General features: G+C 43.4%; 1 protein-coding gene across 1 annotated transcript in view; it reads right to left on the bottom strand.

The window, feature by feature from the left end:
- The window catches only part of Dtd1 (D-aminoacyl-tRNA deacylase 1), a 31,834-nt gene that overhangs the window by 13,776 nt on the left and 3,623 nt on the right, over positions 1 to 14,435 (bottom strand). The window contains exon 2 of the mRNA XM_051144930.1: positions 13,818 to 13,908. Within this exon, the coding sequence (XP_051000887.1) occupies positions 13,818 to 13,908 (91 nt within the window). The remainder of the gene's footprint in view (positions 1 to 13,817; positions 13,909 to 14,435) is intronic.

Below are 14,435 nucleotides of genomic sequence, written 5' to 3'. Positions count from 1 at the left end.
ACACTGGACCTCCAGGCTCAGAAGAGGCCAAGGTAGAGTGTGTGGTCCAAGGCAACTACCAAGAAAGGAGGTACACGGACACACACACACACAGGTCCACATGTGCACACACTATAACCACATGGAACACAGAAACTACAGACAAACTACAGCTCTGTGTCTCCCTTCCTGACGCAGGAGAGCCTGGTGCCATACAGAGGGATCTGAGACTTTCACCTGCTAGCTCCACACAGCTGTGCCAGCAACTCACTCTATAAACATCTTTTTGTTTCTTACTTTCTAGTAATTGGTCTCCACTCCTGCATTTATGGCTCATGATAGTTTTGCTTAGCTACCTACCTCAGTTAGGTCTTCGGGTTGTTTTGAATGTTTCTCTACCCAGTTGACAGTACAGCACTGTTTTCTATACTTTTCACCCTTATCCTGAATACTTTCGTCCCTTTTATTCTTACGACTTATTCTTTCATCCTAATTCTCCCTCTTTTACTCAATCCCAGCCTTCCATAGCTTGAACAGTCTCTAGGATCCGTGGACTCCAACAGCCAGCCTTGCTTAGACACTTACTCACCTTGGTTTGTTTGTTTGTTTGTTTTTTAATTTCAAATTCAACCTAATACTCATCTCTAGCCTCGCCCACTCAACTTCCCTCTCGATCCCAATCTTACTAAAACCCCAGTGAACGCTGTACTGTCCTTGGTCATTTATCCTCCAACAGTTACTGGAGTCAAGGGCCACTGCTGTAACTGGCGAGGACAACAGATGCACAGCAGTAATATCCAGGAGCTGCAGTTTGTACCAGGCATCCTCAACTCCTGGACTGAGAAACTATTTTCTAAATTACACTCAACTCTGCCATGTCCAACTACAGCCCACTGGAACACGCCACGTACTTCACCTCAAAACACATAGCTGTTTGTTTGTTTGTTTGTTTTTCAAGACAAGGTTTCTCTATGCAGCCTGGGCTATCCTGGACTCACTTTGTAGACTGAGTAGGCTGGTTTCAAACTCACAGAGATCTGCCTTCCTCCCAAGTGCTGGGATTACAAACATGTGCTCAGCTTGTTTTGTTTTTGTCTTTATTTTTGTTTTGTTTTGTTTTTTTCTAGCAAAGAAATAATGACAGATGCATAAATCTCAATACCAAAACAAGAAACACAAAAGACCAAGACAACATGACTCTAAAAATGACTAACTCTATGATAATGGCATCTAGTGAATAAGATGAAATTCCAGACAGCTAACTCAAAAATTGATTTTGAGTATACTCAGAGACCCAAACAGCTGAACAAGGACAGTGAGAGATGACATGAAAGAGGAGTTCAGCAAGAAGGTAGAAATACTGAAGAAACTGAAACTGAAATTTTAAATCCCATAACTAAAAATTGTCCACACCCAGTCAGATTCAGTGGTTGATTTTATAAGACCTTCCCAGAAGAGCTAACACTGATGCATTTCAAATTATTCTGTAAAATTTTTAAAAAGGAAGAAATATTACTGTTCTAATTTAAATGAGAAATGTCCCTCATAGGCCATTATATTTGGACACTGGGTCTCCAGTTGGTGGCATCCTGTAGGGCAGAACCTTAAAGAGAAAGTGCCTTGCCGAAGGAAGCGCGTCATTGGAGGAGCCAGGATTTGAGAGTTTGTGACCTCTCCACACTTTCTGTTCCTTCTCTCTACTTCCTGTGTCAAGCTTCCTTCTCCTGCCACCAGGCCTTGCCTGTTGCCACGCCTTTCCTACCGTTACAACTGTGAGCCCAAAACCCTCTCATCCTTAAGTCACTTTCAGTTGTGATATTTTATCACAGTCACAGAAAACAAATATAATCACAAATGCCTTCTACAAAGGCAGTATTAACCTGACACCAAAATCAAATAAAGATGCAAGATAAAAAGAACATTACAGAACAATCTCCCTGTTGAACATAGAGTCAAAAATTCTCAACAAAATATTTGCAAACAAATTCAAGAATACATCAAAAAGACTATTCACCATGACCAAGCCGGCTTTATTCCAGATATGCAAGGGATGGTTCAATGTATGGAAATCAACAAATGTTATCAATTAAATAGTCCCAAGAACAGAAATCACATGGTCATCTTGGTAGATTAAAAGAGACTTTGGCTCATTCTGCTGTGAGGTGACAGGGCGTGGGAGAGATGTGCTCATCCATAGATGCCTGCAGCAGGTGGGAGAGTTGTCCTGCCCCTCACAGAGTGGGCCCTGAACCTTACCTGGGCCCCAAGGGTGTGAACACAAGAGAGCTGACCCTGCCCCTTGCCGGCTGCGGCATTGGGTGAGCTAGCTGCAGCAGGGCTGGAGAGCTGACCCTAGGGGCAGGGAGCAGAAGAGCTGGCAGGCTGACGAACTCAGCCATCACCCAGGCCCAGATCCAGGGCTTTGAGGTGGCCCACGCCAACATCTACCCCATCTATGATCTGCTAGAGTAAGCAAAGAGGCCAGTTCTGCAGATCCAAAGCTGCAGGACCTCCATGACACAGGAAACAACACACTATCTGGGGGGGGGGGGGGGGGTCCTGGTATTGATAGTGGATCCAGTATTGATGGTGTAGCAGAAGCCAGAGGCCTCGAATGACTCACTGCAATGAACATTTGCAAGTAAAGATGTGTGGACAAAAGGCTGTACTATGGGGCATACCGTGGCACACTACAGCTTCCACAAGAGATGGTTTTTGTTTTGTTTTGTTCGTTTTTTTAGTGTTTGTTTTGTTTCTTATTTTCTTCTGCTGGGAAGGCTGCAAGGGCAGAGAGTCACAAAGAGATGGAGAGATGAGGGGATTGAGCTAACTACGTGAACTCACAAAGAATCAATTAAAAGCTGTTTTTTGTTTGGGGTGTTGTTTTGTTTTGCTTGTTTGTTTGGTTTCTCAAGACAGCGTTTCTCTGTGTAGCCTTGACTGTCCTGGACTCACTTTGTAGACTAGGCTGGCCTCGAACTCACAGCGATCCACCTGCCTCTGCCTCCCGAATGCTGGGACTAAAGGTGTGCGCCACCACACCTGGCTGTTTTTTTATTTTTTTGTTTTTAAGTCTGGGCATGATGGCACGTACCTTTTAATCCCAATACTTGGGAAGCAGAGGCAGGCAGATTTCTGTGAGTTCAAAGGCAGCCTGGTCTACAGAATGAGTTCCAAGACAGCCAGGCCTACACAAAGAAACCCTATATTGAAAAAGCAAAAGGGAGAGGGGCTTTTACAAAATCCAGTATTCCTTCCAGTTAAAAGTTCTGAAGTAATTCAGAAGGACCTTATGGCTACAGTCAACATTATATTAAATGAGGGAAAACATTCCACTAAAACCATGAACAAAAGCGTCAACCATCCCCATCTCCACTCTTACTCAGTACAGTGGAATATCGAGTGGAAGTCTTGGCTAGAACAGTAAGACAAGAGAAGGAAATAAAAGGTTTACAAGTAGGAAAGGAAACTGCCCAAGAATCTACTCGCATATGATATGATTCTATCCATCAGACCTTGAATATTTCATCACTTTCAACAAAGTCACGAGATATAAAATTCACATATGAAAATCAGCAGCCTTCCTATACAAGCTGAGAAGAAACCAGCAGAACAATCCCATCACAATAGCCCTAAAAATAAATAAATTAAAATGTTGAAACAGCCTTATCCAAGTGTGGTAGTTTCAATAAGAACTAGCATAGCTGTCCTCTGAGAGGCTCCTCCCACCACCAGATAAAACAGATGCTGAGACTCACAGTCAAACATTGGGTGGAGCACAGGGAGTCTTGTAGAAGAGTGGAAGAAGACTAGAAGGGCACGGAGATGACGGGAGCCCATAATAAGACCAACAGAGCCCACTAATCAGGGGGCTTATGGACACTGATGCCCCAACCAAGGACCATGCATGGACTCAACCTAGGCCCCCTACACATATAGCCAATGTGTAGCTTAGTCTTCATGTGGGTCCCCTAGGAAGGGGAGTGGGGGCTGTCTCTGACATGGAATCTGTAGCCTGCTTTTCTTCGATCACTTCCCCCTGGCAGAGCTGCCTCGCCAAGCCATAGGGGAAGAAGATGCACTCAGTCCTGATGCAACTTGATGTGCTGGTGTGGGTTGGTAGGGGGAGGCTCCCCTTATCTGAGGAGTGGGGGGGGAGGGACAGGGAGGAGAGGAGGGAGGGAGCTATGATTGGGAAATAAAGTAAATAATAAATAAATTAATTAATTGATAAATAAATGCCTCCCCAGGCATAGGCTCATCTATTTGAATGCTTAGTCACCAGGGAGTGAAAGTGTTTGAAAGGATTAGAAGGATTAGCAAGTGTGGCCTCACTGAAGTATGTGTGGCCTTGATGGAGGACTGACATTCATTCATTCATTCTCTCCCTACATTCATTCATTCATTCATTCTCTCCCTACATTCATTCATTCATTCATTCATTCTCTCCCTCTCTCTCTCTCCTGCCCACAGACCAGGACATAGCTCTCAGCTGCTGCTCTACTGCCATCCATGAAGCCAAGCTCATCACCATGATAACAGACTAAGCCTTTGACACTGTAAACAAGCCCCCATTAAATGCTTTCTTTTCTGAGAGCTGCCTTGGTCATGACGTCTCTTTACAGCAGCAGAACACTGACCAAGACACCAAGGACATGGACAACCTCCCTGATGAAAAAAAAACCCTGAAGAAAGAAACTCATAAAGGGGGCAGAAAATGAAAATATCTCATTAGTAGGATTAATATTGTAAAAATGGCCATCGTGCTGGGCGTGGTGGCACACACCTTTAATCCCAGCACTCAGGAGGCAGAGGCAGGCGGATCGCTGTGAGTTCGAGGCCAGCCTGGTCTACAAAGTGAGTCTAGGATGGCCAAGGCTACACAGAGAAACCCTGTCTCGAAAAACCAAAAAAAAAAAAAAAAAAAAAAAAAAAAAAAATGGCCATCGTACCAAAAACAATCTACAGAGTCAATGAAATCTCAATCAAAACTGTAGTGATAGTCTTCACTGAAATAGAAAAAAAATATTAAAATTCATGTGGAGGCCAAAAACAAAAACAAAAAGAAAGAAAAAGAAATTCTAGATAGCTAAAGCAATCCTAAGCAAAAAGGATATTGATAGAGGTATATGCTCCACAGCCATTTTCAGATGCTCCAAGTTAACAAACAAATATACAGATTTTAAGCTGGCATTCACATATTAGAGACAACATCCAACATTTGTATTTCTGGGCCTGGGCTATCTCACTTATCATACTGTTTTCCAGTTCCATCCACCTTCTGAAATTTTTCTTAATAGCTGAATAAAGTTGTACCATGTCTGTAAAGGTCAGGAAGACAGAAAGAGCCCATGAGAGGTGGCAGGAAAAAAGTCTTAATGGGGCAATGAGTAGAACACATTTGATATGAAAGAAAAGGATGAAAATACTGGGGGTTAAAGGTTACGTGAAGACGGTGGGGGAGAAGGAGGATAGGACGTTGATTAACAAAAACTAAGGATACACGAAAAAGCCTTATGGAAGCCCATTACTTTATAATCTAAGTAAAAATATAATTAAGAGGCTGGAGAAATGGCTCAGCCGTTAAGAGTATTTGCTGTTCCTCCAGAAAATCTGAGTTCAGTTCCAAGCACCCACATCAGGCAGTTTATAACTGTAATACTTCAGACATCAAACGCTAGACACCTTGATCCAAAAACACAAATATGAGCAACCAAGCCAACATGCCTCCTCCGGAAACCAGCAAACTCTTACAATAGGATCTGAGAAAAACAATTAGCTGAGGCACAGGACAAGGACCTCAAAATAGCAACTATAAATATGTTCAAAGACCTTAAAACGTATATAAATATATGCCTTAATAAAGACTGTAAAGATATAAACAGTTGAATAAAATAATGAAAACAATCCAAGACATAAAAGCAGAATTTAACAAAGAAATAAAATCACTAAAGAAAACACAAACTGGGCTGGAGAAATGGCTCAGTGGTTAAGGGCACCGCCTGCTCTTCCAGAGGTCTGGAGTTCAATTCCCAGAAACCACATGTTGGCTCACAACCATCTATAATGTTATCTGATGCCCTCTTCTGCACGCATATGCAATAAATAAACCTTTAAAAAAAAGAAAGAAAGAAAGAAAACACAAACTGAAATACACCTGGAAAGAAAAACTCAGCCTCAACAAAAGCCTTAGAGTTAAGCCTCACCAGCAGATTAAAAGACAAAGAGAATTTTAGGTCTTGAAGACAAGGTGGAAGAAATGGGTAGCTCGGTAAAAGAAAATGTTAAATCTTAAAATAATCTAGAGACAAAACATCCAGGAAACCTGAAGCACTATGAAAAGACCAAACCTATGAATGTTATACCTATACAGAGGGAAAAGAGAAGAAACACAGGTCAAAATCACAGAAAAAAAAATTTTTTTTGATCACAGAAGAAAATTTCTCCATCTAAAGAAAGAGATATCTATCAAGGTACAAGAAGTATATAGAAACCCAAACTGACAGGAACAGAAAAGAAACTCCTCATGATATATAATAATCAAAACACTAAATGTGCAGAACAAAGAAAGAAGGCAGGCCCATTAAAATAACACCTGACTTTCAATGGAGACTCTAAAAGCCAGAAGGACCTGGGCAGATCTCTATGTGTTCTAGGAGCCCACAGAAGCCCAGCTACCATAACCAGCAAAACCACCGATCACAATCAAAAGAGAAACAGAAGATTTAAGGATAAAACAAATTAAGTAATTTCTGTCCATCAGTTCAGTTCTGCATAAGGCACACACACACACATACACACACACACACACACACACACACACACACACAATTTCAGCTTGAAGAGAAATATAACTATAACCAGGAGGACACAAAGGATAACAATCCCAGAACAGAAAAGCAAAGAAGGACCACACACCACAATAATAAAATAACAGGAATTGATAAACAATGCTCATTAATAACTCTCAGCATCAGAGCTGAAATCTCGGGGGAAAAAGTAACTTTCAACATCAGTGGTCTTAATTCTCCAATAAAAAGACATAGGGTAACAGATTGGATTAGAAAACTGGATTGTAGCCGGGCGTGGTGGCGCACGCCTTTAATCCCAGCACTCAGGAGGCAGAGGCAGGCGGATCGCTGTGAGTTCGAGGCCAGCCTGGTCTACAAAGTGAGTCCAGGATGGCCAAGGCTACACAGAGAGACCCTGTCTCGAAAAACCAAATAAAAAAAAGAAAACTGGATTCTTCTTTCTGATGCATACAAGAAACACACCTCAACTGGGAGCAGTGTAATGCCAGCACTTGGGAGGCAGAGGCAGGTGAATCTCTGTGAGTTCAAGGTCAGCCTGGTCTACAGAGCAAGTCCCAGACAGCCAAGGCTACACAGAGAAACCCTGTCTCAAAAACCCAAAAAAAACAAAAAGAAGAAGAAGAAGAAGAAGAAGACGAACAAGAAGAAGAAGAAGAAGAAGAAGAAGAAGAAGAAGAAGAAGAAGAAGAAGAAGAAGAAGGAGAAGAAGGAGAGGAAGGAGAAGGAGAAGTAGAAGTAGAAAGAGAGGGAGAGGGAGAAGGAGAGGGAAAGGGAGGGGGAAAGGGAGGGGGAGGGGAGAGGAGGGGAGGGGAGGGGGAGGGGGAGAAGAAGACCTCAACATCAGGGACAGACATAACCTATGGGCTACAGGATAGAAAAAGGTATTTCAAGTAAATAGAACCAAGAAGCAAGCAGATGTAGCTACTTTAATGTATTGCAAAATAGACTTCAAACCAAAACTAATCAGAAGAGATACAGAAGGGCATTACACACTCATTAAAGAAAAACTCCACCAAGAAAATACTACAATTCTAGACATGCACCACACATGACCAGTTCATAAAAGCAGCACTACTACAGCTAAAGTGTCAGTGATGGTGGGTGGTTTCAGTACTCCACCCTTGCCAGCAGACAGGTCACCCAGACAAAAGGTAAACAGAGAAGTGCTGGCACTGAATAACAGCGTAAATCAAATGAACTCAACAGACGTCTCCAGAGCATCCCACCCGTGATCTCCAGAGCTGACAACATATTAAGATACAAAGCAAGTCTCGACATACACAAGGATACTGAAATGGCAGCCTACGTCCTACCTGGTCCCCATGGACTATGCTGGATATCAACAACAGTACAGCAGGAAGTACACAAACACATGGAAACTGAACAAGGCACTACTGAGTGAAAATTCTGTGTGAATGAAATCAAGAAAGTTATTTTAAATTTTTCTAGGATTTAATTAAAGTGAAAATACAACATATCTAAACCTATGGGACAATAAAGGTGGTTCTAAGAAGCAAGTTAATAGCATTACATGCCTATATTAAAAAATCTAGAGAGTTCTCATATTAGTAACACATAAAAGCTCTAGAAAAGCAAGAAGAAATAATGCCCAAAAAGAGTAGACAGGAAGAAATAATGAAACACAGGGCTTAGTGCAATGGAAATGCACACACATGTGCGCACGTGCACACACGCACACGCACACACACATGCACATACACACGCACGCACACAGAGAATCAATGGAACAAGATGTTGGTTATTCAAGAAAATTGACAAGATTCACAAATACGTACCCAAATTAACAAAAAGATAAAGAAAGCAGATTCAAAAAGGGAGATATTACAACAGACACCAAAGAAATTCAGACTCATAAAGACATACTTTAAAAATATGTATTCCACCAAACTGAAAAAAATCTAAAAGAAATGGGTAAGTTTCTTGTTATAAGCAATGTACCAAAGTTAAATAAAAATCTGATAAGCAATTTAAAAAGACCTGTAACCCCTAGTGAAATAGAAACAGTAACAAAAATCTCTGAACTAAAAGAGCCCAGGGCCAGATGAAGTCAGCACAGAATTCTACAAGACTTTCAAAGAATAACTAATGTCAACACCTCTCAAATTATCCTGCAAAGCAGAAACTGAAGAATCATTTTCTGATTCTTTTTATGAAGCCACTAACACCCTGATACCAAAACCACACAAAGACCCAACCCAAAAAATTACAGATCAATATCCCTTATGAACACAGATGCAAAAATTCTCAATAAAATATTTTAAAGTTAAATTCAACAGGCAGCCTACACAGTAGAAAAAATATTTATTAATTATATACCTAACAGCAAGTTAGTATTCAGAATGCACATAGAACTAAAATGTCTGAATATCAAGAAACAAATAATCAAATTTTAAAATAAAGTACAGAACCAGACAGGACGTTCTCAAAAGATGAAACACAAATAGCTGAGAAACACTTCTTTTAAAAGTTCAAAAACCTTAGTCATAAGGAAAATACAACTACTTTGAGATCTCATCTTACCCCAGTCAGAATGGTCAAGACCAATAAAGCAAACGGCAGTGCCTGCCAGTAAGGATTTGGGAAAGGAGAACACATAGTCATTGCTGGCAGCAATGTAAACTAGTGCCCACTATGGAAATGCGCATGGCAGTTTCTCAGGAAGCTGGAAATAGACAAACCTAAAGATCCAGCTACAGCACTCTTGGGTACTCACCCAAAGGATGTCCATCCTCCTGCAGAGATGCTCACTCACCCATGTTCACTGTGCTAGCCATAAGTACCCAGGAACTGGAGACATTCTGGAAGTCCATCGACTGATGAGTGGATAATGATAACATGGTATTGTTTACACAATGGAATATTATTCAGCTGTTAATTAGGAATTGTGCAGGTAACGGATGGATCTAGGTGAGGTAACCCAGACCCCAAAAGACAACGATTCTCTCTGATACGTGGATGTTAGTGTTTAAGCTTTTGACATGTGTGCTGCAGTCAGAGTATCCACAGAGCTTAGGTGAGGGACCAGGGAAGAGGAGGGGAAACTTCTAAGAGGAAGTAGAACATTGTATTTTGAAGAGATAAAATGGGGAAGGGCACGGAAGGCCATAATGAAAGAGAGACTGTGAGGAAGGGAAAGTATCACCAAAGGATTGTTGTTTGCTTGTTTTCTTGTTTTGTTTTGTTTGTTTCGCTGTCCTGGAACTGAATATGTAGACCAGGCTGGCCTTGAAATCACAAAGATCCTCCTGCCTTTGCTCCCCTGAATTGGGATTAAAGGTATGAGCCAGCACAGCCATCCCAAAAGGCCTTTAGGAAAGTCATGTGGATTGTCACTCACAACCATTCCTAACCCCAGTGCCAGGGATATGATATGATGCCTTCTCTGTCCTCTGTGGGCACCAGGAATGCACATGGTTGTTGATGCTTTTTATTTTTTAAATAAAATTTTGCTTGTTTGTTTATTATACAGTATTTTGCCTACATTTGTGCCTACATGCCAGAAGAGGGCACCAGATCCCATTATAGATGGTTGTGAGCCACCATGCGGTTGCTGGGAATTGAACTCAGGACCTTTGGAAGAGCGACAATGCTCTTAACCTCTGAGCCATCTCTTCAGCCCCGACACTTGTTTTTTAACTCTATTTTATTTGGTGTGTTGAAGCCTCTACCTCCCTTCCCCCAACCCCTTAGCCCTGGCTATGAGAAAGAAGGTTAGTGGGGAGAAGGAGGGATGCAGACCCCTTTACTTCTCCCGGCTGTTCAGGGTCAGTAGTGTCCTTTTAGGGCAACACCAATCTCTGTCAACAGCAAATACAGCAAGCAGCCTCCTCCGAGCCGCTGCACTGAAACGCTTCACTCAGTGTATCTCCAAGCTGCCACGCTGTCAGTCTCTGATCTCTCAAATTGCTACCCAACACACCACCACCAGAGGGCCATACTTTCTCTCTCTCTTATCTCTATTTATCTTCCTCAGTGTCCTAGACCACGCCCCTCTCTGTGCTGCACAAAACCAACTAGCAAAGATCACACCCCACAGGAGGCAATTATCAGCTATGCACAAATTAAAGCCCAAACAAAAATCCCACACTTGGGATTAAAACAAAAACATATATATTTACAATTACAAAGAAAAGAAAATGTTTATTATGCATGGTACACATTCATATAGGCAGGCAAAACATAAAATAAAACAATAAACCTATAAAAAATATTTAAGTCATATGGAAACCTACTACTGTAGAAGCTTCCTAAAATATACACATATATGAAAGGAATTTAAATGGAGGCACAAAAAAAAATGGGGGAGGCAGTGCCCCCAAATAGACATCTTATGCTACCAAGTAAAACCTCCAGTGCCAGGAATGGGTTACATCTTATTGGCGTGTTGGCTTAAGGGGTCCTGTGGGAAGGAATGAAAGCAGTCTTGGTGGGCTTTGCCCTTGGACACACCAAGGATACTCCCTGAGATTAACCTTGAGAGAGACTGGGTGGAGCCATCCTGGGCCTGAAATTCAGGAAGTGGACCAAAGAGGGACTTCACCTGGACTATTGTGTTTCTAATCGACCGTCAATGGGAGAGGGAGACCTTGCACATGAGAGACAGGCAGGCCTAGAGGACAGAGAGGAGGAACAGGGTCAGACCAGGCACGTGGATCGGAAAGAGGATCAGCGAACAGGTCGGACCAGCACCCAGACCAGAGATACCTAGGGATCTGTCCCGTGGAACAGATACCGGAAGGTTCACTCTTTTTTCCCTTTAACCTTTTTTCCCTTTTGTATAAGCTATTTGGGTTGTATAGTAAAGTTGAATTGTTAAAAAACAGAGCCAACAGGTCCCACAGACATCACAGGCAACTGCCAAGCCTATTGCTTACTCTCCACAACCTGAGGCCCTGCTGCTGCAGAGAGTTCTTATTTATGTCATTGAACATGGAGAAGCCAAACTTCAACCCTGCTGACTAGCATTCGTCACTCCACGGAGGAGAAAAGTAATAATCAGTATCGCCCAGCTACAAGCGCGTGACCTATAACAGCAACCAGCCCACAACATACATTGGTGCAATAGTGACACAAATTTTATGAGAACAACCAATCACTTTCTGGTTGAATTTATGACCCACTCCTTGAGATAGAACCCTGCCCCTTACACTGCTAAAGTGGCCAAGAACCTGGGGCTAGACAGGGCCATGGGCCCTGGGGCAAAACCTACTAACACTATTCTGTTAAAGGAACAGAGAAATAAAGTGATTGGCTGACATCCCGCTCTACCCACCAACCGGTGCATCATCCAAGCACCACAGAGAACCTTCTTCTCGCAGTGGCTGGTATTTAACACAGGGACCCACAACTGGACAAGGCGCAGAATGAGAGACTTTGGAGGACTCAGTCCTAAAATGGGATGACGTCGCCAAGCCCCTCCCCTGAAGGCTGCAGAAGAACGGGCAGAAAGGTTTTAAGGGTTGGCACCACGAATCGGTGAGTTCTAGACACAACAGGACTGATGCCCGTAAGAACTCTCAGAGACTGGGCCAGCATGCATAGGACTGCACCGGTTCAAACCAGACAACATCCTGGCATGGAGAAGGGAACGGGAACAAACAGTCCCACCCACACCCAAGAGGTTATTTGCAGTTGATGTCTTCTGGGAAAGGAAAAACCTATCTTTTCCAGCAGAGTGTCACTGGGTGCATCCACCACAGTCCAGAGAGCAGGTGTCGGCAACACAAAACAGACTCCATCGTGTGTGTGTTCGCGCTTGCCTATAAGGGGGCTTTCCTCATACTTACAGATGACAAAAGACAGCTGGCAAGAACTGGAACAGGTCATGGTCCTAAGTCTAATTTAAGAGCCACACAAGAACCACCTCATGAAAGCTGAAATTCTCAATTCTGAGAGTCACTCTTTGATGCTGAAGGCAAGGACAATGCCATCCAGTGACCAGCTATGTGGGTGTCCTTCCCTGCCCCTTACCCCTACTTCAAGGACAAGTTCTGTCTTCTGCTGAGTTATGCCCCTTAGCCACCAGCAGTAGCGTAGATCACAACCATTGCCAGTCACTTTTTTCATCACTGAGACCAAATGCCTAAAAGAACAACCCGAGGGGAGGTTTCAGGGTTTCTGTCTGCTACGGCAGGGAGAGCACAGCAGTCCTAACGGGCCTGGCATGTTCTCCTTTCATTCCCTGTGCACCCCAGCCTATGGGATGGCGCGATCTACACTCACAAAGAAGCCTACCCCTTAGCTACTCCTCTCTGGGAAGGCCCTCACATACTCAGAGGCGCGCCTGCTGATCACCCAGGAACGCCTCAATCCAATCAAACAGATGATCAAGATCAGACCCAGAGCCAATTGTTACCCACTTTCCCACTCTACTCCATTTGAGCTCTTGAGGGACCCACTCCATCGACACCAATATCCCTCAAATGCTGTTAAACTGCCCTTATTAGTCATCAACACCTTGGCAAGAAGTAGGCTGTGAGCCTGGCTTTCGACGTAGTAACAACGGCACACAAGGACAGAGCTATGGTGAGGCTCTGGGCATCAAGGGGCAGCATCTGACCTGAACCCAGCAAGTGGTGCCAGGGGGGAGGCAGGTACAGATAATGGCTGGCTCCATTAAGGCAGCCTGCTGGCTTTCATTGAGTGAGCACGTCCATGGCCTGGAGCAAGGAGATGAGTCTCTGAGTTCCAGGTCCTTAGAGCAACAGTGAACAACTGGGCATTTTGCTTCTCGCCCCTCTTTAAAGAGAAATAGGACAGAAGGTAGCCAGTGCTTATGAGAAAGCAGCATTGTCTGCAGTGGTGACAGCACATGGGGAGAAAGTAAAGTGGGTCCCGCACCACTGCTGACGGGGACCGAGGCTGGGCACATGACTCTTCTTCTCTCTCTTATCTGCACGGAACAATGGTTGAAAGTGATGCAGGATCGGTTTATAAGCACAAAATATTACAGAGGCTGCACGCGAGGCCAGCGCAAAGCCCGTGACTTAGAAATCCAAATCTTACATGTGTTCCAGTTCCTTCTGGGAATCTTCCACGGAGATGCCCAGCAGCACACAGATGCCCCGACCAATGGCACTGATCTGCTCTCCTCCGACTACAAGGAAGCAAAGGGGAGGACAGACTTATACACAGTCAGGCATTGGGAAGCGCTTCAGTCACCGTTCTCAACATATCACATTCTTCTTACAACTGCTTTGTCAAAGTCAGTGAGCATATGAGTCATTAACTCCCATCCACTCCGGCTTCTCCTCTGGAACAACTGGGAGCTGAGAGGTGGATAACCTTGAAGCCTAGAACTTTCCACAGTCTGATACATGCATCTGAAAACCAGAACAGTGACTTCCTCCTCCAGGGACTCCAGCTCAGCGAGATTAAGTCTCGGAAAGGAGATCCCTGCTTTTCCTGTAAACCAGCAAATTTGGCAACACAAAACACAGACAACACAGAACGGAAAATGCTCATGGCATAAAAACAAATGTGTTTTCCTGCTTACTACAAAGGCAAATTCATTACCCATAAACACTATGACTTATGTGTTCAGCCTCACCTCAGAAACTGCTGTCACCTCCCAGTGTATTACCAAAGGGGCATTCTAAGCCAATGACCTCTAAATCTTTTTGA

This window comes from Acomys russatus, chromosome 4, assembly GCF_903995435.1.
Source record: "Acomys russatus chromosome 4, mAcoRus1.1, whole genome shotgun sequence".
Classification (NCBI taxonomy): domain Eukaryota; kingdom Metazoa; phylum Chordata; class Mammalia; order Rodentia; family Muridae; genus Acomys; species Acomys russatus.
This window is presented reverse-complemented; position numbering and strand designations above follow the sequence as displayed.